The 25,739-nt window shown below is 38.3% G+C and overlaps 2 protein-coding genes across 3 annotated transcripts in view; one reads left to right on the top strand and one right to left on the bottom strand.

The window, feature by feature from the left end:
- The window catches only part of LOC137291291 (mucolipin-3-like), a 32,007-nt gene extending 22,684 nt beyond the window's left edge, over positions 1–9,323 (bottom strand). Inside the window, exon 1 of one of the 2 annotated variants that reach the window (XM_067822592.1) lies at positions 8,995–9,323. In XM_067822592.1, coding sequence (XP_067678693.1) covers positions 8,995–9,199 — 205 coding nt within the window. In that variant the 5' untranslated portion in view covers positions 9,200–9,323. Of the gene's footprint in view, positions 1–477; positions 548–8,994 lie in introns of those variants that run through there. The other variant, XM_067822593.1, reaches the window with a different exon arrangement.
- Positions 9,324–10,068: 745 nt separating this feature from the next.
- Positions 10,069–25,739, top strand: part of LOC137291777 (proteasome adapter and scaffold protein ECM29-like) — a 60,368-nt gene continuing 44,697 nt past the window's right edge. The window contains exons 1-11 of the mRNA XM_067823299.1: positions 10,069–10,190; positions 11,903–12,033; positions 13,250–13,366; positions 14,592–14,710; positions 15,319–15,468; positions 16,106–16,384; positions 17,009–17,050; positions 17,423–17,501; positions 17,979–18,095; positions 19,550–19,635; positions 20,134–20,212. Of these exons, the coding sequence (XP_067679400.1) occupies positions 10,157–10,190; positions 11,903–12,033; positions 13,250–13,366; positions 14,592–14,710; positions 15,319–15,468; positions 16,106–16,384; positions 17,009–17,050; positions 17,423–17,501; positions 17,979–18,095; positions 19,550–19,635; positions 20,134–20,212 (1,233 nt within the window). The 5' untranslated portion in view covers positions 10,069–10,156. The remainder of the gene's footprint in view (positions 10,191–11,902; positions 12,034–13,249; positions 13,367–14,591; positions 14,711–15,318; positions 15,469–16,105; positions 16,385–17,008; positions 17,051–17,422; positions 17,502–17,978; positions 18,096–19,549; positions 19,636–20,133; positions 20,213–25,739) is intronic.

The following is a 25,739-nucleotide window of genomic DNA, read 5'->3' as shown; positions in this document are numbered from 1 at the left end:
CCATCCACCTTCCCTAAAATGTATGTATAAAGTGAGTGAACCCCGCTGAATGTCATGCACAAAATCATTGACACTCAACTTTCTCATAATTTTATGCATAATTATTTATATTTTCATGTACAAAATTGCTAACCCCCTAGTACATGTGCACAAAGTTGTTGTCCCCACTTGCACCCAACCTCCCCAGAACAAAATGGATGACACCAACACCACCCGTTACAATTATCATCACCCCTCTAGCCAAAAATAAAAAAATGAAAAAAAAAATTGAACAGTAACATAATACCCAAATATTTATCAAGGTTGGATTATTATTGAAATACAATTCACTCTCAGTAACTCCTGCCTAATTACAATAATTACTCAGGTAATTTTAACATGTGTTAGAGACATCAGTTATTCATCATAATAAAATTGGATATATACAAACAAAAACAATGATTAACCACAAATGCCAGAAATATTTATCATTCTTACCTGGCTCAAGAATGCACACAGGTAAAAATTAAACATATGGGGAGGGACAGGTCCTATTACCTGTCCTTACGGTATCAGGTGATGCAACAAAGTTCCCAGCTTCATATGTCCCAAGTAGCAGTGTGCACTGACTGTCACAAAGCACGTAGAATGAAATCAGGTTAAATCCCCATCAGCATGACTACAAAGTGGGCGATGACAGTCTTAACTGAAGGCACATGTCAGCAAGAGGTACTGACTGTGACCCTGCTTTGACCCAGCTGTCTGATCATGTGACTGTCATGTGACTGTCATATAAGAACTCCATCTGACCTACAGTCAGTGGACTCTGATAGATTGTAAACGACACTTTATCTCAGTAGTAACACTCAGATGGTGATAGGCTGCTGGGTAAATTATTGTCACTACTGACATAAGTGTGATAGTGTTGTTTACTATCTTGAGACATACTACCTTTGACATGTGACATGTGCTATAAATAGTATAAAACACACACACACACATAAATTTGCATTCAGTGAGTCACACTGAGGTCTTAAGAGAACTCACATACTTCAATTCTTCAGATTTGAGAGAAAGAAAGTGTGTGCATGCATTTTAAATACTTCTACCACCAATATTTTGCAAAGTAGCATGAGTAAATTGTAACTAATTGGGTTTTAACCTGATACAATCCAAGGAATGACTTCCTGAACATGTCGAGCATTGAACCAAATATTCAGGCCTTACCACCTATCCATTGAGTGGACTTAAATAGCAGCAGCTTGCTGCAGATCTAGATTCCTGTGGCTGCGGATTTACATTTGTGTTGCTGCGGATCTACATTCATGTTGCTGCGGATCTACATTCCTGACAAGGATGCCCTATTCACTGGCACTGATAAATAAAATGCAATGTTATCATGATAAGAAAAACGCTTACCAAAATCTTGCTTCATCACTTATGCAGTTTAATCAAAGTAGAGAGAGAACACTTAAAAATGCATCTGGGGAAAATTTACAGAAGTACAGAGCATGGTCAAAACAAAAAATATTAACCATACAGAATATGTGTAGAGCCCCATTACTAAGCGACAACAACTTGATTTGATAAGAAGATGAATAAATGAATGATGCAGCACAGGCAGTTAAGAACTTTTCAGATTTAAACAACATTTTCTTATTTATTTCTTATTTATTTCATTTCCATTAATGTTTACATATTACAAGTTACATAACATACCAAAATGGAAAAAGCATAAGCAATATATCCTATCCTAAAGGCCTATATTAATGCTCCTCCGCATGTGGTACACCATAGCTTTTAATCAATTCTATGAAAGGACTCAAAATCGAAATTAAAAACTAAAAAGTGAGATACCAAATGCATTTTATATTCCTAAGTTGTTACTCTAATTCTGCACAGCAGTTTGTTTCCATTAAGTAATTTTGAATTGATTTCATAATGAAAGGCATTTAGAAGCTGAACGAACCTGAATATCCATAAGAATGTGTCATGTTTTAATACTAATAGTATTTTCATTGTCCGAAGGAGATGAATCTTTGTTGCCATGGAGTGCAGTATATATGCCGAGATGGTTAACAACAAAGCACAGCTTTTTCCAATATTAATTCCCAACTTTCAAGATCATCAGGAGAGCTATAACTATAGTTTACTTTCTTGACATTGCAACAAAGACAGTAGCTGAATGTGGAAATTATCGAAAGCCTTATCTGACCTACAAAAAATCTCCATCAATAAAATAATACTTTTCCTGCTCTGACACGGAAAAACTTATTGACAGCTTCATTTGACCTACCATAAACCTATATAACAACTGCTTGACAAGTATTAGATGAGCCTGCGCAGTAAACGTGTTTGTGACAAGTAGGCGGGACAGGGAATGTAGACGAATACACTTGGTTGCTATAGGTACATGAGGTAGATTAGGGAATAAGGGAGGGATTAGGGATTGAAGGATTAAGCATGTGCAACACACGCTGATCGTGGCACGAACTCAATGCTGCTTCTGTTCAACATGCGTCCCGCAGACACGATTTGCACAGGGAAATTGAATTTGCCAGCTTGTAGGAGACAACCTGTTTCACTCATTTTTCAAAACGAAACGTTCTGGAGGGCCTTTCCATATATGCAAACTGGAGTCATTTTTCAGGTTGTGGCTCATCTAACACTGGTTCATCAGTAAAATGATACTTTTTATAGCCTGATAAGCAAATGCTACAACCACACATTATGACACGGCACTACAAATTTCTCTGACATGTGAGCACAGGAAATAGAAAACGAATCACTTCCTGATCATTGTATGTATAAAAGCATCAATAGACTTCAATGAATACACAAGGAAGGTGGTCAAATGCAACATATGTTGTAAACCGGCAAGGTTCTCATGACCAAAAACTATGTCTACAATTATCCTACTTCAGGCGTGGGATTCCTGTCAATATACATTTATCAGGGGGGTACACAAAGTCGGTGGGCTTAGAGTCCAAGTTGTCTCACTTCCATCTTATTGTGGAAGTTGTGGTGGCTGAGTGGGTTAAACGCTGACTTTCTGTGTTTGTGCCTGACTCTGATGGTGTAGGTTGCAATCCAGGATGGGATTCAACCCAACAAAAGTTCTAGACTCTGTACTTTACAAAGAATGTCTAATCTCAAAATATAAAATGTTGCGTTGCTTGCTAATATTCCTCACGTGAGCTGCGAAGCCTTAGCAACTTCTTCTGGCATATATTAAAATCCTTGGTTGATAAATTTTGTTCTGGATCCCAACCTTGGTTCATGACGTTTATTATTTCATTGCTTGTTTAACACAGTATGGAACATGACTTCATTGCTGGAAGCAGTGAACATGCTGAAAAAGCAGCCTCCCATAACCCAGACAGGCTGTTCGCAGACATGATTACACAATGCCATTTACAAAGTGTCAGATGAAACGAATGTTATATTTGGGATATTACTTTCATAGTAAGGTACAGATTCTAGTACTTTCTCTGCATTGATTTCCACATGGGATTCCACCCACCCTCAGAGACAGACACCTAACAGCCAGCACACTATGTCAGCTGTCTAACACACTCAGCCTAATTTTGCAGACACCTTAAAACAACATTTACTGTTCAGCAAACTGGTTAACTACTACCTCTTACATACACATCATGGAACAGTCCAAATAAAACACAATCAAAACAAACACCGAAGCTGTATCATTTACTTTGAAACATGACTGAAAAGATATGCAAATGTCAGTTTACAGCATGTTAAAATAGTCAGAATAGATTTGTTTTGAAGTTGGATTGTCCTTGTATACTTATCATGCTGATTTGGCGTTTATTAAGATTCCTGTCTGTAAAGTAAACCCTTGAGATGTAGTAAATTATAACAACCATATTAAACTTTCACTTTTTCTTTACTTCTCCAATATATACTGTGACTTGAAATAACATGCACAGTTGCATTAGACTCAGCATTATTTGGCACCTGTAATTTAGTGTAAATATGCACATTCTTGAATCTGGTGATTTAGTGTAAATATGCACATTCTTGAATCTGGTGATTTGTATATTGTAAATTCAGACTGATTTGATGCCCTTTTTCTCAGGATAAAAGAGTATTTACTCTCAATTTATGATGTTGACAAACCTCCTAGGGAATATGTACAGCTTACATAACTGCCCAACTAATCAATTACTATTTGTTTTTGTCAGGGAGGTGTTCATATAATCTTATAGCTTCTTCACAGATCCCTGTTCAATCTTAATTGAATAATAATGTGTTCAAACCACCTCCCAGAGAGAGAAAAGATTCGACATCCCAAAGATATTCTTGCATCATGGTAGACAATTATTTTCTACAAATCTTTGAGAATAAAAAATGACCATTATTGTTCCTGTCCTGAGCACTAACACCAAGTATGGTAATTGAGCTATTGTCAAAATCATTATGACTAGTCATTGAATGACATCCTGTCTTCCACATGGCCACACCTACTGTCTGTTCAGATCACAAATCCTGTCTACAATTAAACTTACATGTACCTAAATATTTCCTGTTATAATTATATATATAGGATAAATGAGGACAAATAAAAGAATTGTGGTTACCTCTTAATTAATCACAGTGAAGCCCTCGGGAGACCAAACCCAGTCATAGTGGGTGGGTGTGTACTCAAGTGTAACAGCGACTTCCGATTAGCTGGTTTATCATGTTCATTTGCTGAGGGCTCATTGTGTGTACAGAAAGATGATCTGTTTGATGGGCATTTTTGAAGTATGGCAGGTCACAAGAAAGTAAGATTCTTTATGGATAACAACTTCTTTTATAGTACTTGATGCATCGTTTCAGTATGGATTCAGATACTGTTGTCAAACAAAAGCATATACACTAGAAGAAGTTGTTATCCATAAAGAATTTACACAGAGATTTTGGGTTTTCTAAATATATGTTCTCTGCATCTGCGTTTGACCCAATCAAACATCATCAAACATCATCTCAGTAGATGGTGACCTACTGCGTGGCTGGAAACTGTCATTCGCCCAAGTACAAAACAGGACTTGAAACTGACAAGAGTTGGCACCAGTTTCCGTCAGATCAAGTCATCCGCGAAAAATAGATGTACTTTGTTTGCAACCCACAGACATAAAAACATGACATGTGTACAAGTACCGCATCTGCCTAATTACATAATGTGTCAGAGACAGGACAGGACTGCACAAGTCATAAATCAATTTTAAATCAATTTTTCATTTTTTCATGGCATATAGCCTGACAGGTGTTCAGTTCAAATTGCATGTGGTTAAAATGATTGAAGCTGTGTACTGCATATTGTCTTTAGCAGACAGGCAGGCAGACATGTAGGTGTCAATGAATCAGACATTGAGCTTTCTCTGTGACAGAGGCTGGTTACTACAATCATCAAGTTTTCTTATTTCACGAGTAGACTATTAAGTTGTTTGTGTACACAACCTTGTGTACACAACCAAGATTAGATTAATGCTGCTGACCTCATACTTCAGGCATGCATACTTTTTCAAGCTCCGCGAACTTATTCACTGTGCATGTGTTATGGGTTGAAACCACTTTTCCCCCCAGCGCTGGGGGAAATTTAGTGAATCGCCTGAACTCTGATTTCATGGGCTTTTTTTTCATCGCATTTTTTCCAACTTTACAGGTGGAATTGGCAATTTTGATTATTTGTTTCAATAAGTGCATATCGAAAGGTATTAGAATTTGCAAGGTTGTGTTTTATGTTGTATGCGACCTTTAAGAAGTGAAGCGCACTCACAAACTTAGGCCTCAACACTATCACAGGATCTGAGTCAGTTAGTATATTGAGGTGGTTCATAATTTATGACTGGTGGGGATGGGGGTTATCATTTTCATTGTACATACTTTGCCATAAAAATCATCATCTTCACCGCAGCCAAAAATTATTGAATAGTCCCTTAGATATGATAAACAAGACATCAGATTCATACATTTTGTAATTATGGATAGCTGCATTTAGGGTGACACTTTATAATCAAAGAAAGTTGCTTTCCGCCAAGTTTACAGGCCTTTACAAAGATGAGAGACCTCATCTGTTCAACTCCTCCATTTTGAAAGTCGAACATTATTGTGTGTGCCCCTTAGTTGCATTATCAGCATGAGCCTTTCCTGTAGTTGTTAACTTCTACAGGAGTACAGCTGATCTAAGGCCTGCATCAATTCAGACTTTCCTTACATGTTAAGCTTACACACTTTTAAATATTGTTCAAGTGGTGTAAACTGCAACTGATTCTGTGAGTCACTACAGGGATACACAACAGGGCCTTTATTCTCAAAACATGCGTAGTCCCAAGAGTTCTTAACTTTGATTGTAGCCAATGTGTTAAGAATGGGCTTAAGAAGTTCACAGGGCTACGAACTTTTCGAGAATAACTAGTCAGACAACAAGCCACAGACTAGCAGGAAAATATAGCCCAACATCTGAAAATTTGGCATTTATTTTCACTTTATACACACTTTCATTCCTTAGTCATGTTTATCTAATGTTGATGTTTAACATAATAATGGAAAGTTGAAAGTATATGAAAAAACGATGAAAGTGGCATCTTCCTTCTTTGAGAAGTTAAAATAACCAGTTATCTTACCTCACACGTGGCAATTTGTGTTAGTACTTCTTTATCGCGAATAACTGAGTCATATATCACGAAATTAATGTTGTTTTGTGAATGCAAATCGATGGAAGGATGATAACTCTAAATTTGGAAATGCTAATTGTCTAATTAAGGTAAGCCTTATTAATATTATGATCTGATATCAGTCCTTCAAACAGTTCAAAATTTACATTGAGATGTTCGGCAAGATCAATATCTTGTTCGCTTATAATGTGTTTAAGTAACATCGCGATGGGGGACACATGCCCTTGGTCTTACTTCTCCCCACTTTCCAGTCTTGGGGTTTTACTTTCCCAACCATGACCTAGGAGTCTCGATTTATGCTTCACTTAACTAACTGGCTGCTCCAGCACCCCAGAAGAAAATTAAAGGTGATAATAAAGATAACATGATTGTAGCATATGTAGAACAGATACAAATGAGAACTGACACTCAAGATAGACAAAGCAAACATAAAGTCATGAAAAAGGTAGAACCCTGCCATGTTTGTTTTAATGTGTGGGCATTTTGATTAGAATAGTATCTCTGCATGTCTTTTCACCAGGCCTACTCAATCTCATGACATCAATCTTGATATAACTAGTGTGTCACTGAACATATGTGTGTGAGCCTGGTAAACATGGCAGAGTGCACTATTGTGGCTTTAGTCTACAGGGCTGTAAATCAAGACGTGACCCAGTATTGAGACTGAGACCACCACTTACATACATCCTATTCAGATTGTGTTGGTCAATTATCCTTTGTATTATATTATAAACAGTACTGACTGTTCTCTAGTCTTCCTAAGATCTTTTCCATGTTGCATATCTCACTTTGATAAATTCACCAAATGCACATATTTTTAAGATATTTATGACTATTTCATTCTAGTGATCTTAAATAACAACTGAATTCATGCATGGGCATAGTTCAAGTAACTGATTATATGAGTGAATCTATACAGCCCTAATCTGATCAATTTATTCAACTTTTATAACAGCTACAGTTGTTACAGGGATAATCCTTTTTGTTTGTTCCAAAGGTAATACCATAGTTATGCAATTATTTAAAGTAAAAGTATGGTTATAAAATCATGACAGGTAGATGCACAGACAGAATGAAATGATGAGGGGGATAAGGAAAAGAAACTTTTCAGTCAAAAGCCTATAGGAAATGTTTTTCTTGACTTTGATGCACAGGGTCCTTATGGACTGTAAGAGTATGCGAGTGAAGTGAAGTGAAGTGAAGTGAAGTGAAGTGAAGTGAAGTGAAGTGAAGTGAAGTGAAGTGAAGTGAGTGAGTGAATGAGTTGGGTTTCATGCCACTCTTAGCAATATTCAAACTTCTCTCTGTGCCATAGTCTTTGCTAATTGATTCGTAGATACAGTGTGAAACTATGTGCAGTGTAGTGTTTCAAAGTTTGTTTTACTGGTTTGACTGCAGATTTTTGTTCAGGGCCTGTAGATTTCAATAGCTATACCACTGGCTCCCACTAATTGACTGGATTTGGCTAATTACCCTGGAATATTTTCTTCATTCGTATAGTACAGAAAAACTATTGAATCTTTTTCAATTATTTCTTCTGATATGCTTAGACAACATATTAAAGTAAATAATATCCAAAAATGGTGTTTGTTTAGTTAATTAGCGACAACAAGGTGAATGTCAGCTTTGGCAGTCTGTCAAAGGTCCCGTCCCGTGGACTGTTTGATGGCAGTGCCCAGTCTCGTCGGGGTATTTTCAAAGCACCGTGGTGCTGCCATTCTAAGTTCAAATGTCATGAAAATCGGTGAACCTTAAGATCAGAAGCAGGTCTTTCATGTGGTATATTTTATATTTCAACGAATTAAGAGGAACCGTGTGGAATTGACGTTTGAAAAACTCCCCCATTTTCAAATGCTCGCCATTTTCAAGGTAAGTGTGTTTTCAATCTGCTTCATCGTGTTACATAAAGAGCAACATTTCCCCTTTAATTTGATGTATATATCATTTCAAAGCCTGCATGCAGCAGCAGTCCCTTATGGTCAACTGGCAAATTAAAGTAGTGCAAACACTGATTAGTATTGCCCTATGTTGTTAGGATATAACAACAAACATACAGCTTGACATTGAATTCCCCCCAAATCTCTTTAGAGGGGCCTCTTTAATGCAATATCATGAGATGGGAAACTATGTACTTCCCTTCTTAAATCTCATTTAGTTAAATCCTATCACCTGACTATATATTCCTCATCTGATAAGTATGAGTTATAACATGTTTCTTTAGTTGCACCTTACTAAAAGACATATCCCACAGTAAGAGTTCCGCCTGTAACCCCCACCCAAATTTTTAAAGATGGCAGAAGGTGTATGGTATTTTGTAATCTTACCCCCAACTCACCATTTCGCTGGCCCAGATTCATTGATTTGACTCTAGGTCTGGACCTGTCGTGGTGGTGGTGTCCATGACGGTGATGATGATCCAGTGAAGAGCTCTTTTCTCTTCCGCCTTCTTTATGGGATCCTGTATGGCTGTGACTATGCGGTCGTCTGCCATAAGGGCTCGGAGATCTATTCCTCATCTGCTGCATATTTGATGGATTCATCTTTTTTTATGATATTATCCTAACCGACTCTGCTGACGTGCGACAAGATAGACCTACAGACTTCCACACAATGATATGTCAGTCAAGATCAAAACAAACTCACGCGCTTCCTGTCTAACGGTCTACGATTGTCGCAAAAACAAAGTGTCCGTTTCGTTTTTCATTTGTCTTTCATTTTTATGGCTGCTTGTTGTGAAATCTTGATTATAACGTGGTTGGTCTAGACTATGCTATAAAACAATCACATACTCTAAAATAGCGTCCAACTCAATATTGTGCGACTTACCATCACTTGGCTTTTCAAAAGTACTAAATTCATTTTGGAATCTTTTACGGAAAGCACCTTCAAGACATCTGATCTTCACAACACGCACCCGAACGACTAACACATCTTGTACATGACTCTGAAACGTGACAAAATATTGCGATTCGAATGTATCACCTTTCTCCAAAATTTGAACACTGCAAGATTAACAGTTTTTAAAATTATCTCACAAATGCCAGTACATTGGTTTCGAGAGAAATTATGAACTCCTTTACCAGACATTTGAAGTTTGCATTAATTTAATGCAAATCGAGGGCAAAGAATTTGTGATGTAAATTCTGAATAGCTAATCTCTTCTACGAAGTCGATAAATTTGTAAGAAGATGACATATTCTTTTTATGTTTGGAATATCTTTTTATCTTTGTCTTTGGATTTCATTAACGGGAGCGGGAAAATATAACGAGATACGCTTCGGATTATGAAGTTATTGATAAGTTCATCATACACAGCTACCGTTAAGCACTAATAAATGCGTCTGATGTTTGCTAGTGAGCGTACAAAATTGTGAGATATTTATATGTTTTCCATATAATACCTATTCCTAAATTTAGAATCAACCTATGCAACACGCTGCAGTGACAAACGATTTTCGCAAGAAGTGGATGAAGTGCTGATTGGAAATACTAAAACAATGGCAGGGCAACAAGCCAGCCAAGATGAACACGGTGTGACTTCTGTTTTTGACTCGGTTGATATTTTTTTCTCACCAGTCCTTTTTGATAATGTTGTCCTTGACGTAATAGCAACTACGCAAATTGGATTATGACAGGCCACAACGCATGAAAGTCATTTTGTAGAAGGAATGAGTATATGTCTCTCAGATGTCCCAGTGTCATTGTTTTTTTAAAACCTTTTCTTAGTACACAAAACCGGGGAAAAGGTTTCCATCCGCAAACCCAGTATTTTTTAAAATTCATTCTGTGTCCCTGAATTCATGTATGCTTCTATATAAAAAAAATCTATATACTTTTTATGAAAGCCTAAGCCTAACCTTAAAGTTAAACCCTCGAAATAATCCATATATATATATAATCAGTTTCAAGCAGGGTTTACAGTCAGATGTTCAGGTGTTTTTACAAGCTGAGATAATGAATCCTACCACTATTGTGTGATTAGAAAGGTTTCTTTAGTGTCTGATAATCTGAAATACTGTAAACATACTTATATTCGCTTGGTGCAAATTTCACGGAGTTGACAGTTGAGACTACATTGCGTGGTTAAATATTTGCAGAATCACTAATTGCCGGAACTAACAGCAATAAAACAATCAGAGTGGCTTAACCTGACATGCAGCTTGGATTGCTAAGTCACAGGAAATCCCTGCCTGCCCGATATATACAGTAATACGGTTACTCACGGAAGTATTAAGAACTTAGGAAGTGACACATTGTGATGGTATGCTATAGAGAGCGCTGAAAAACACATCTATAAAATTTTAATGAATAAATAAAATGCTGCTGTATTATTTCTTTCCGAGTTGTTTCAAGATAATCCGTTCTGTATGAAACCATCTCTCTCTATGAGTGGTCAAATAGAACACGTGACCAGTTTCAAAGGCGTGAAAAGCGTTGAAATAAAACCTGTAAATATGTTTACAGTACATAATGATACTTCAAGAGATTTTCAGTCACTCTTAACCCAAAACAGTTTGTTGAAGAAATTGGTTTACGTTCCATGTTCCACTAAGCCAGATTTACTCTCACAGTGAAGTAAGAATGTTTTCCTGTTGCTTCAGTGTATTTTAACACAAATTCACAAACACGTTTTTCAAAGTTATTCAGTGACATACTCTATAGGTTGATAGATCAATTTATGTCTTGAAGAATACTCTATAAGTTATCACATCGTATCGAGGGAAATACAGGGAATACAACCTTACGAGGGACTGATAAAACCCTGTATTTCCCTTGACGAGATGTGATAATGCATTTATCTAGCTGAATGTTTTCACTAAATCAAAACAAAACAACACGCATCGAATCGACTTGCTGCCATGTTGACACCAGCTGATCGTCTGACTTCAGTGCATCGCACGTTACTAAAGGCTTGTCGATGCATGCTTTTCTCACTTCACGTTGTCACTGAGGCGTAGCGGGGTGATATGACTTTCGCAGTGGGAGTATAAAAGTCGTACACTCCCGCTGGCGGATCGTGATGGATGTACATGGTATTTTATCAGAGTCACATGGACCAATCAAAACTCGACATTCTTACATGGGGCTAGATAGAAGTGCTTATACTGGATCATTCATACAGATTTACATTTATTGTCAGAAAAACAATACTAAACTCACTCCCTCTCCCTCTCACTCTCACTCACTCATTCTCCCAACATTGTCAGCATATGTTATACATCAGAAATATGGTTCTGCTGCAGCTCTTATTGAGCGTGTGTTTCTGAGGATCGGATCAGCGGAGACAGATGAACAGCTGGAGACTGCTCTTGGGAAGTTCCTTGCTCCTGTCCTCATTAAACTGAACAGTACAGAAGAAGGCATCAGGAAAAAGGTAGGATGTGCTATATATTCTTAATACTGAATCTAATTTGAAGACTTGGGTCAGTAGATTGGACACATAGTCTGTGTGAGCAACCAGAGATGAAGCCTTTTTTTAGCTTTCCTGATAATGCCAAACAAAGCCCTAAGTTAAGTTTTATATGTCATTTGTATGCAGAGTATTTTTCTATGGATGTTGTATTATTTTTCATGATCATGACTGATCACATTTTAATGCAGTTTGCGTCAACTGTTTTCTTTGTTATTTATCATTGTTAATTATGACTTTTGTGATCTAAAGTTAATACAGAATTCACCTTAGCTTGATTTGCCCTAAAATGGTCCTATGTTCAACAAAATGTGTCATGTTATGGTTTGACAGGAAACAAATATTTGATAAAAAATACCATGCAGTATATTTTAGTTACAAATAAATAACAAATGGATCAGTGTCTGAATACAATCACTCTCTGAATATTTGTTTTGAATTTATTGATTATCTCTGGAATGAAGAAAAAATGTGTAAGGATTGATATAGGCCAAAGCTGTAATTTTAAAGACTTTTCCACAGCTTGTTCAACTTTACCTGATCAAGTGAATACTAATGCATTGCATGACTGTGTCACAACTTGTTGAGTCTGTTATTGTGAAGGGATGCTCCTTTTCAGTTGATTGTCAAAATGTCAGAACAGCTAAGACAACGTTGCCATTTCACATCTCAGTGTCAAGAAATATCTTTAAAAACAAAAGCTACAGGTTCTTTAGTGTTTCCGATATATGCATGCTTCGCTCATACACAACAGTATTAACATTCTCAGGACCCATGAAGGTCCCAAGGTAGAATAGGCCTTCAGCAATCCATGCTTGCCATAAAGGCGACTATGTTTGTCTTAATATGCGACTAATGGGATCGGGTGGTCAGGTTCGCTGACTTGGTTGACACATGTCATCGGTTCCCACTTGCACAGATTGATGCTCATGTTGTTGATCACTGGATTGTCTAGTCCAGACTCAATTATTTACAGACTGGCACCATATAGCTGGAATATTGCTGAATGCGGCGTAAAACTAACCTCACTCACTTACTCATTAACATTCTCTATTCCCCTATATAATGAAGGTAACTCGACCTGCCGTTTGTGTCACTTGACCATCTGGGTTATGCATATGGAGAGTAGCTCAGGTCAAGCTGGACAAGCTGTACCTTTGCTATTGTTTGTTTTTTTCAGGTTATGGAGTTGCTAGTACACATCAACAAGAGGCTGAAGAGTCGCCCCAAAGTCCAGCTCCCAGTTGAGGCACTCCTCACACAGTACCAGGATCCCAAGGCCACGCCATTCCTCACGGTCAGTTCAACTGTTAGCCAGTGAGGCAGTCACTTAATGTACAGGGACTGCTATCTTACCTTGCCCTTGAATGTAAGCTTCACAATGGTTCAGAGTCATTATTTTATACTACAACAAAAAATATGGGAACATCCTAAAATTTAATATTCAGGTATAAACTTACTTCTGGTGAGGTCATTTATTCTCTAAGGTAAATGTAACTTTTTAAGGGCTTAATGTTCACTTTAAATAACATTTTAGAACTTGCAGTGAAGCAATTGATTCAATATTCGTTGAGTTTGAGTGAAATGAAACATTGTCAAAAACAATGAAAAACAAGGTGGTGAAACAGACTAGCACCATGTTTGATTCAAACTCCCATACATAACAGCCAAGTGCATCTGGAAGACAGATTTCCTGTGAAGGACCATCAACTGATGCCCCTCAAGACCAGTGAACAACTTATAGGTTAGAGTGATTGAGTTTAGTTTTACACTGCTCTCTGCAATAATCCAGCTACATGACAGTAATCTGTAAATAGTCCAGTCTGAACCTGACAATCCATTGATCAACAGCATAAGTATCAGTCTACACAACTGGGATATGATGACATTCGTCAACCAAGTCAGTGAGCCTGATCACCCAATCCCCTTAGTCGTCTCATACGTGGTCGTCATCAATACTGAAGGTCCATTCCAACCTAGATCTTAAAAGGTTTATGAAGGTTAGAACCTGGTCCTCTGATGATGTTGATCAGTAGAACCAGCCATTATCTACTTGCCCCAAGTGCTTTTTGTACAGGTAACCTTCATATTATCATGATTACCATGATTTTGGAAAGAGTTAGACAGATTATTTGATTAAGTGACCTCTTTGACAGTTTGTATTAAGTTATGGTATTGTGTCTCAGTGACCAGTCAATTGTGTCTCAGTGGACAGGCAGTTGTGTCTCAGTGAAAAGTCAGTGAGTTTTCTACGTGGTGGTATCTACATGGAAAAAAGACAAGGCACTGACAAATGCTTAAGCATCTTCGTCAACCACATGAATAACAGATTTTGTAGAAGAAATTGAAAATCCACTAATAATAATGGCAAGGATTTGAAACTGATGGAGCAGTTGCTTAACGAGAAGCAAGGTCAACACTGATGTTACAAATGTAAATTGGACAGAAATTGTGTGTTTATTATCAGTAAAAACAAGAAGGAACTGTTTGAGAAATGAAGATGTGGTTATTACCTTTTGCAGAACTTCACGATCCTGTATATCAAGATGGGATATCCGAGACTCAGTGCAGAGAAACAGGCAGAGCTAGTTCCTCAGCTGGTCAACTGTCTGGAAGGTCGACCTCAACAGCATCAGGACAGGTAATAATATGAAGAGTTGAATCTAAATCAGAGTTTTCACTGACTTTATTACTGGTATTTATCACACACTGTTAGTGTTTCACAATCTATTTACATTGAATATCTTTTGATTCAGTAACGTGTATGAGAGCTTTGATTTGGTTGGGTTTTTTGTATGATTTGTATCTATACTTGATAGTTAATAAGCGTGATTAGGGCTGGGAATTCATTGGTGTGCTGTTGCAATACAATTCACCATGTCCTTCGTTATCCCTGCAGCGTGTTTTGCTGGGAGTATTAAAATAATGGGTGTGTCTGTACATGTGTCCTGCACATTTCTCTTTTCTGGAGCAGAGCTTTAGAACTGTTCAATGTTTCAACACCAAACTTGGCAAGTCTGGTGAGATAGGTCTGGTTGGGTAAAGGTACCCTTTGGTAGTTATTGGAATTCTGAATAAAATATTTTTGGTGTTTAAATGACAACATGTTTGACTTTGACTGAAGTTGGTGGTTGTGTTCTTTTCTGGAGCAGAACTGACAAACTTTTCAATGCTTCTTCACCAAACTTGGTATGCAGACATCAGTGTTACTGCCTACCATTGTACCACATGGTGTCTGTTGACTTACAGCCTGCTACAGCTTCTGATCCCAGCCCTCCTACATCTCAAACTACAACAGAACATGGCCCAGCGCCGCACCACCTTCAGCTTCTGTGAGCGTCCAGCTGTGCTCAAGCTCCTCCTTGACTTCATGATGGATGTACTGCTGCTCCCCTACAAGTAAGACAAGCACTGAGTTGATTCTAGCTATGCCAGTATATGGCGTTAGCTTGGCAGACATGTCAGCTGATTTTCAGAGATTCTATAACTATTGGCAGAATTATTGTTTGAAATCATGTTGGGGAGTATTGAGTACATGAAGTCTGGTCTAACTTGGGTACCAGGTACAACTCTTTGTGAGACAGTTAACTTACATATATGATTGTCATGGCGACTGAAAGTTAAACCTAGGGAGTGAATGTGTGTGGTTTTATGCCACTTTTAGCAATATACTAGGAATATTACAACAGGGACATCAGAAATGGGCTCCACACATTGTATCGATGTGGGCAATAGACTGTGAAGAGGATCATGTGGCCCATGTTCCCCAGAATGTATTAATAAGGATTCTTGGATGTGATATAGCTGAAATATTTTTCGTAACATTCACTTACTTACTGGTTAAAATGTAGATGAGTGTTACCAAGCAAAATATGGATTTCTGTGTCAGGCTAGCATAAAAATGCATTTCAAGATTCAGGATGGTGTTAGCTGAATATGATGTTCTTTTTGCCCGCAAGTTGTTGCCCTGATCATCCAAATGACCGTGTTTGTTGTTGTAGATGATATTCTTTAACGTCTGTTTCCATTTTTTCAGTTCTCACCTTGCTGCCATAGAGAAATCTGCTGCCCAGGCACAGGGGGGTTCAGGTCGCCCTGCAACAGCTCCAGCTGGTCGCTCCGGGGGTACCTCTGTTGCTCCTCCCCCAGGGCTGTGTGAGCAAGCCTTCAAACGTGTCACAGGAGATGACCCTCTTGGTCCTGAAGCCCTGGAACAAGCAAAACTTGGCATTCTCAAGTTTCTTGGGGCAGACGTCATACCTGATGCTGACATTGTTGTCCATTATGTTGTTGCTTCATCAGACACCAGGCATAGGTAGAGTATTTCTCAACAAACCTTGTCAACAAATGATCTATAGAAATGTCAATGTGAAAACAAGTATAGATATTCATGACGATCATTCGTGAGATGTGATTTTGCAGTCTGGTTCGTCACTCAGCAGTATCATAAAAACGAAATGTATCTCAATCATTATTCTGCATATGTAGTATACTGCACAGCGAGAAAAGTGCAAGATTGGAAAAAATGACATCTTATAAAGTAAGCGTTCATGTTTATGTTGTGTTTGGCTAAGATAGGTTGACCCCAAGTCTGTCCTTAGCCCTTGGGGTGTTGAATTAAAATCATAAACGTGCCAAATGTAATCTATATAATTCCTCTTTAATAAAGTATATGCATATTTAGTTTGGCAGCTTCTGCTTACATCCTCCTGCAGATACTTTTGGTCACAAGGTGTCATTGTCACTGACTCATTCATAACTGATTTACATCTACTGTGGGAGATTAGCTTCATGAGAAGCTCTCATAAAATCTCAGCATTATCTTCGGGAAATACAACTGTTAGAAATGAGTTTTATTCACACTCTTAATTGCTAAATCACGTTTTTTAAGTAACCCACTGTAATGTCATCTTATATGATAGTATCATCTTTGTTCCAGTGTTGCTACCTCCGCTGACATGGAGCTGAAGAGGATCACAGGGTAATATATCTATTATTTACAAACAAAATATATTACATAAACATTGTTTGTGAACTTTGTCATAGAACTGGTTCCCAGACACCTTTACAGGTTCTTAGAGGTGACCAGGTGGATTGACTGTTTAGATTTAAAGGCTTGGTTTATAATGAGTCCGCGTTCCCAACCAACATGATTCCTAGCTGACAAGAACATTCACTGGATTGTCTGGTCCAGAATCCGTTCAACTCTGAAAAACAAATAAAAGCTTAATGTCTTATTCGTTATCAACTTTACAGTTGCATGGTTTATGTTTCAGTTATCAGAAAATGTTTGTAGGTGTACTTTTATTAATTACTTCAAGCTGATGTATGAATTATGTTTATGTCTTACCAGGAGCATCAACTGGAACTCACCAGCCATTATTAGCAAGTTATTCTCCATCTTCCAAGGGACAGTAGTAATAAAGGGCCAGGTTTGTGGACATGTTTTGTTGATTGTCATAGGAGGAAATATGTTAGCACTTATATTTGACTATCGAAAGGCCATATACTACTCAACAATTCTTTTTAAAGAGCAGCCAATGATGTCATGTTACTGCAGTTGATCTATCACTGTATGGTCGCATCCATGCTAAGGCCAGTGGGGAAGCCAAGTGGTTAAGGTGTTTGCTCGTCATGCCGAAGACCTGGGTTCGATTCCCCTCATGGGCACTATGTGGCAAGCCTATTTATTTATGCTGAAAGGGGCATAAGATAGAGTTCTATGTCGACAGAATACAGTCATATGTTGAACATGATCATAATATCGCATTACAGAAAGCTATCCATTGCAATTAATGTGTTGGATCAAAATTATTTTGTCATTGCTCTTCATTGTGTCCTCAGGAAGCACCCTTTGTGTTGCTTTTATGGACATTGAATGTGAATGTTGTATCAACTTTTTCAACAAGGCACCAGTGAAACCAGAACAGAGACGTACTCCTGCATGTACAAGAATCCGGCTGAAGATTTTCCCTATCTTCTTGAAGTCCCGAGAGGCAGCCAACACCTTCCCTTCTTGTATTCAGGTATTCACTCCCTACACTGGCAGATTGTGTGATTGTAGAGTCCTTTTACAGGCTCACTGGCAGACTGCAGACTCCTTACACCAGCAGACTGTGTACCTGTAGACTCCTTACACCAGCAGACTGTGTACCTGTAGACTCCTTACACCGGCAGACTGTGTACCTGTAGACTCCTTACACCAGCAGACTGTGTACCTGTAGACTCCTTACACCAGCAGACTGTGTACCTGTAGACTCCTTACACCGGCAGACTGTGTACCTGTAGACTCCTTACACAAGTAAACAGTGTACCTGTGGACTCCTTACACTGGCAGACTGTGTACCTGTGAACTCTTTACACTGGCAGACTGTACCTGTAGACTCCTTACACAAGTAAACAGTGTACCTGTGAACTCCTTACACCAGCAGACTGTGCACCTGTGAACTCCTTACACAGGCAGACTGTGCATCTGTAGACTCCTTACACCAGCAGACTGTGCACCTGTGAACTCCTTACATCGGCAGACTGTGTACCTGTAGACTCCTTACACTGGCAGACTGGGCATCTGTAGACTCCTTACACTGGCAGACTTCCTACCTGTAGACTCCTTACATTGGCAGACTGTATCTGTCGACCCCTTACACTGGCAAACTGTGTATCTATAGACTCCTTACACTGGCAGACTGTGTACCTGTCGACTCCTTACACTGGTAGACTGTGTACCTGTAGACTCCTTACACTGGCAGACTTCCTACCTGTAGACTCCTTACACCGGCAGACTATGTATCTATAGACTCCTTACACTGGCAGACTGTATCTGTAGACTCCTTACACTTGCAGACTGTGTGTCAGTAGACTCCTTACACCGGCAGACTGTGTACCTGTAGACTCCCTACACTGGCAGACTGTGTACCTGTAGACTCCCTACACTAGCAGATTGTGCATCTGTAGACTCCTTACACTGGCAGACTGTGTACCTGTAAACTCCTTACACTGGTAGACTTCCTACCTGTTGACTCCTTACATTGGCAGACTGTATCTGTAGACTCCTTACACTGGTAGACTGTGTACCTGTAGACTCCTTACACTGGCAGACTGTGTATCTGTAGACTCCTTACACTGGCAGACTTCCTACCTGTAGACTCCTTACACCGGCAGACTGTATCTGTAGACTCCTTACATTAGCTGACTTCAGCTGTAGGTGTCACTCATTAGCATAATCAACGTTTTCAAGTAAAAAATCGTGAGCCATAACTTTTACATATCAGGTGGCTCGGCAGTTTTAGAAACTATTAATTGATGTGTTGAATTACATCCTGTTATTTAGTTAGGATCTGCTAACAGTGGATTCATATCCCTTGTTTGCGCTGATGATTATTCATAGTCTGTTTTAACATAAGCATTCTTGTGTTTCACCTGTGGTTTTATGTTGGTAATGTTACTTTGTGAAATGAACGAAATATTTCTCATGTCCTAGGTCGTGTTTGACTGCCTGTTTGGCACTAACCCCAACCAGAAACTGCGGAACATGGCGGTACAACTAGTTCACCACATATCCTTCACGTATGTATGTTGAGTGCTTCAATAAGATATGCATTAATTTTCCTTTAGCATGGAAAGCACACATGATATTTGCAGAAATGTGTTCCAAGGAAGTGAAATTGAGCAATCCCAAGATATTTTACTATTTCATGCTTTTATTGGCAAAAAATGTTTCCCATGAGGACAGCATGAAAGAGACAAATTGTGATTATGCATATATTCCTGGTAGTATCAGATGTACTAGAATCTGATAAATGAAATTTAGTATAAATACACACATGCTTTCAATAATGAAAAGTATGGAAATTTTATTAGAAATTAAACTTCTGATATGTAAATTCTAATTTAATGAAAGATCGAGTTTAGATGAAGATGAGATGCTATGTTTTCCTCACAGTTTTGTTCATGTGTTGATATGTATCATTTTGACGTGAAATATCAGGGAGTTGGTACAACTGAATCCAACCATAATACATTGCTGTATGATATTGATGTGGTGTGTGATTATTGCTCTCTCAGCTGTGACTCGGCCAAGTTCCACATGTTTGATGCCGTGCTGTTGTCAGGAATGGTGAAACTGATCGCTGAGGCCAAGGAGGTATGTAACTACATGTAGCCATGTCGTCATTACTGTGCTTATTGTAGGAGGGTTGCTTGTGCTCTTTACCATTGTCACAGTTGTACTCGGTTTCATCAGGCACTTAGTAGATCTTGATGTTTTCATGTGTTTTGAAAAGCCTTTTGAAAATGTTTGATGAGCCTTGAAAAAAGATTCTTTTACTTAAAAAGAATTTTCATAAAATGCTGCTTAAATACTATATTTCCAGGATTAGATTTATCTCTGTATTTCTTTTACCAATTACTTGCCATGTATAATTGATGGTGATCATGAATGTGTAGACAGACCGGGCTTTCAGCTGTTGAAATAGATATTGTTTGTTCTTTTGACAAATTTTGATAGGGTCTTCGAACGTCATTTGGAGGTGATACTCATAAGGAATATGGCTTTTTTAGAAAGAAGTTTACATCCTTAAAAACTGTCCTCTTTAAAGTTTACTTGAGTCTGAACACCTGCCCCTTTTGAAAAGAAGTGCATAGTTGCAAGTTATTAGACTATTTGAGAAAGACATAAATAATGTTTCAAAGGCATTTGGATGCTCAAATGAAAAAAATCTGTTTTGATTCTGGTTTGGATTAGTCCCAATATGTGCTGGTCCTGTGGAACAACCAGACTGATCTGGCAGTCAGACTCGGGGAATTTGTTGATGGAATATCTTTTAACGTCAACTATGTAGATACTCTCCCAAAATTGTCAGTGTATTTTCCAGCCCTGCGTGTAGTATGAATATAAGTCCAGCCTTAAACAACACTTAGCTCCCAAAGATTCTTGAGTTTCAAGATTGATAATTCAGTGGCCACTTCTTGAGTTTGTCTTGAACAGCTAGAATCGACCCAAGTTTTGTAGTTGATGGATATGGTTCATGTTGAATTATCTGCTGGTTAGCTGACATCTTCACAGCAATGCTCGTTATTCAGATGAACGTCGTCACTAGCCACAGGATGCTGCCATTGCTTGATACAATCTTTCATACTTCTGTAACTGTGAGAAGAACTGTATGTTACCAACAGTGTGTTTTGTTACTGGTACACCCTTCTTCTGTAGATCTCTCTGCACTAATGCTGCTGGTTGTTTTGTATTAAATGTGTGAAAAGCCTGTGTAGCGACATAGTTTGGTTTTTCTATTTCTTATATACTGGTATGAACCTGTGTGGAAATGTTTACAGTGAAATCATATTAGTCTGGACAGAACCATTCTTTGTAAAATTAAGTTTATGCATTTACAAATTTCTGGAGGGGTGAGGGGTAGCCGAGTGTTTAAAGCATTCGCTTGTCAAACTGAAGCCATGTGGTGTTCGATACTCCACATGGATACATTGTATGAAGCCCGTTTGTGGTCCCTTGCTGTGAAATTGCTGGAAGATTGCGAAAAGCAGCATAGAATCCAACTCTATCACTCACTAAAATTTCTGGATTTCTGAATCATTATTATGTTGTTATTCTTGTCCCTATCCATCAGCATTCCGAGAAATACTTGAAGCAGTTTCTATATAGCTGGGTCCAGATTAAGAAGGTTTTGCTGTGTACATAACCATATGTCTATGAATGTTGATAATGTTAGGACTCTACTTGAATTACCTACCTCGTGGCACAAATGCTAAAACAAGTTTGCCGTACCACGACTTAATTTCAGATGAAACGTCGTCGTCGTAAGTTCGTTTATCAGGCAAGTAGCTCCTGATGAATGACGGTTTTGCCTAGCAGCTGTAGCCATCCAATGCCAACCTGACCCATACAATGCTACTTTATCAGTGAGGCCATTGTCAGTCTAAGTAAACTTGGTCTCAGTGTTTCTTTGTTACACTCCACCTCTGAGTCAAACAAACCCTAGTAGAAGGTTGCATCAGGTAACCTTTGAGTGAGGACTGTCCAAACAAATGTGAGACAGTTAAATAGATTTATCCAGTCAGAGAACTGCTACTACTTAGGGATCGGAGGGACTTACAAAATATTCAGGTCACTGACACAGATCTCTCCACAAACAAAAATTCACCCGGAAGCCAGCGTATACTAAGAATCGTTCAGTTATGAATCTTTTCGAGATAAAAAGTTCAAAAGGTATGTGCAGAAGTCCACTTTCGGTAAGCTGTGTTCTGATTGGTCAGTCTCAAAGGGTACCTGACACGACCTCCCATAAGGTTTTGTTAGACTCAGTAGTGGAATGTAACGAAAAGTACTGAGGCTAAGTTTACTTAGATTGAGGCCAGTGTAGGATTTGAAATGCTATAATTCAAATATTTGGTTAAGATGATGACTTAAGAGCAGGACTTTTGCGTGCGTTTGTGTGTGTGTTTGAGTGTTGAGCATGTTTTCTTGAAATTATTGCTTATATCATTGCTAAAACTACTGAAGGATAAACCATTAAGGGGAAAAAAATGGCGTGAAGCTGTATTATGTTTGAAATGAAACCTCTGAGAAACAAGTCCTTACCAGTACCCCTGTGTTAATGATGGAAAGTTGAATGGACCTAAATTTTTATGTCAAAACCAGAAGCCCCTAATTCCACATAGAATAATACTCATTTGAAACATGTCGTCAGGGCATTTTGAGACAGATTAGGTCCCATAACTTGATGATTGCCTGTTAGAGTCAAGATAAATAATTATCTGTGGATATCCGCCATACCCATGGGGATTCGAGTTGAGAAAAGGTTACTATCAGCCCTTGGCCCCATTTCACAAAGCTCTCGTAAGTCTAAGATCATGTGACTTTGCTTGTAGCATTTATACTTCCTATGTTACAGTATAGTAGGTACAGATTCTCTTTGGAAAACGGGGCCATGCTTGTTGTAGGCAGAGGCAACCATATGGATTAGTGATCAACAACAGTGAGCTTGGCTGTACGTGTACCGTTGTAGCCAGATTGCTTGCATTGTTCTTAGCAACAATCACTAGATTGTTGGATTGATTGTTTTCACAGATGCTGGAATATGGGTGAACGCGTGATTAGACAGTGAACAGATATTAGTTAGGTGGCAGTCAGATGAGAAACACCTTAAGCTGACATTGCTATTGTATTGTATCATTCACTCTATGCATTGTAGATTAATGCCTCTGTTAGCAAGAATTGGTAAGGATAGTTAACTGATTTCTTAATGTCAGAATCATTATTCACGAGGATTTTTTCTGCTAGGACCTGGATAGTATAGACAGTAAAATGTTTTTAAATAATCTCCAAAGTATCACCAGATAACACTAAACTTTATTTGCCCTGATTGCGAGATAAACGTTGAATGTACAAATTGTTATGCTGAGTACCTGCGATGTGTGTGTGTGTCCCCAGAGTGATGTAGCTAGAAAGTCCAGTAGCCCTGCCCCTCCCACACCAGCTAGGGCCATTGGCTGGCTGCCAGACTGCTGGTACCGCCATGCACCCTGTCCATGCCTTGTGTGATCGGTGTTGGCATGATGCAAACACCTTGTAAAGCTTCCTCATGAACATCATCCATTGTAGACTGCACACTGTTATATCCCAGTGTAAGGACTTGTGACACAGGTATAGGATACTGTAAATCTCAAGACCATTCTTGTAATTAGTTGGCTACAGGGATGAAATGTTGTGTATTGGTCGTTTTAACCTGTTCTGACTGTTGTGCATTCTATGACTTTGATGGATTAAGGATTGGCAGTATGTACTCATGTAGTTGCTGATTAAAACCTTGAACAGATTTTTGTACATCATATTAAACTTGCCCTTTTATAACATCTATTACATCCTTTTGAAGACTAAAAAATTCCCAGTGGTCAATATTCTTTATTGAGGAACAAGTACATTTTCTTTCCAAGAATTTCTTTCGAGGATTTAATCATGATGCATACAATGTATGTTGGTTAGTGTTATGTGTTTAATGATTGGATATTTTTGTAAAATGTATACAGTCAGGCCACGTTAGTCCGGACCCCGACAGTCTGATTCCCGTGATATCCGAACGATAACTAGCTGTAACCAATCTTGTTTAATATGTAAACTCATTACCTGTTGATTCATTAATCCGGTGCTTCACTCTCCGTATCCGGACTTTAATTAGTGGTAACAGATTAGCTATTTACACATAGTTTTGCTTCATTAATCCGGTGGTACATCAAAAAGGTTGGGATAATCCCCTCACACCGTGAGCCCCATTCAGTGGTAATTGTTAAGTGACACTTCCCATTCGAACAAGTCGTTAGTTTGTGATTTTGATCAATTAGTAGGTCTCACTTTTGGTTAGTTTGAGTAATGCCTGTCATGCTTACTTGCTGTATGAAACACTGATCGTGTCAAAATGAGATCACCTGCACGTGACACTTGTCAGTCATAATGGCGTAAAGTGGGTTGTTTTATAAACTCGGACCAAATCACACCCTGGCAACCAAGAAAATGGCTGGCACTGGATCGGTCAAAATCAAGCCGTTTGTCATTGCAAATTCGTGACGTCCCAGATGTATTGGAAGAGACATTAATCCAGAAATGTATGTCCGATATCGGTTTAACAAGTAAACATGGATGACATCTGATATGTTTTGTGATTGGCTACGATCATTTGAAAGACAGATGCGATCACGTGGTTGACACGTGATCTAACTTTGTGACAATGCTGCCAGTCACAAGTGTGCCAATGTCAAACTGACCAATGTGAAAGTTCATTTCTTGCCCCTAAATACCACATCGCACATTCAGCCAATGGATGCTGGCATCATAAGAACATTCAAGACCCGCTACAAGAAATATCTCGTCAAGCATTCATTCGTATGTTTTTGTATTTCCATGTCAAAGGGAAGTTTCTGTAGTCCGTACGTTTCACTATCCGAACGTTTTTGTTGAAAAACAGAAATGTCCGGATTAATGCGGCCTGACTGTATAGAGGGATGGGTTAATTTCAGTATGTGGAACCAAGGTATTACTGGCACATTGTTGTATACTTGTAGTATACAGTGTTTGTGTTGTGAGGCAACCATGGTACAGCTGAAATAGTACCTGCAAAACAACACAGTACTTCATTTTTCTATGGTTTGATCTGAAAGTCAGAACAAATAAGTGGTTGTTACAATGTTCGATTGTTTGTGAAGTCTACCTTAGGATGATGAAGACTATTTTGAAACATGACCTGAATATTGTCAATATTCGTATTTCAGATCTAAATTCTACCATTTAGTGGTTGTCATAATGTTCCATAGTTTGTAAAATCTAGCTCAGAATGATGTAGATCATTTTAAAACATGACCCTAATTTTGTCAGTATCCTTATTTTTAATCTAACATCTACCATATCTGTGTATGTGAATGTATTAGTTTGATATTTCTATATTGTAAACGATGTACAAATGTTTAATCTTTGAAAGTGAATCCATATACTGATGTCTTGAAAACATATGAGAGCTTTCTTCTATCAACAGTCATTCCAAAGTCATAATCTTAAAAGTATATATTTTTCAGCTGTTAAAATGTAGATGACATGCTTTCTTTACAAATTAAAGGTCTTGGATAGAAATGTGTTATTTCAATAATGAATGGTGCAGTGGATTTGG

Source organism: Haliotis asinina, chromosome 7 (assembly GCF_037392515.1).
Source record: "Haliotis asinina isolate JCU_RB_2024 chromosome 7, JCU_Hal_asi_v2, whole genome shotgun sequence".
In the NCBI taxonomy this organism is placed as follows: Eukaryota; Metazoa; Mollusca; class Gastropoda; order Lepetellida; family Haliotidae; genus Haliotis; species Haliotis asinina.
The sequence above is the reverse complement of the archived record's forward strand: the minus strand, read 5'-3'. Positions and strand labels throughout refer to the sequence as shown.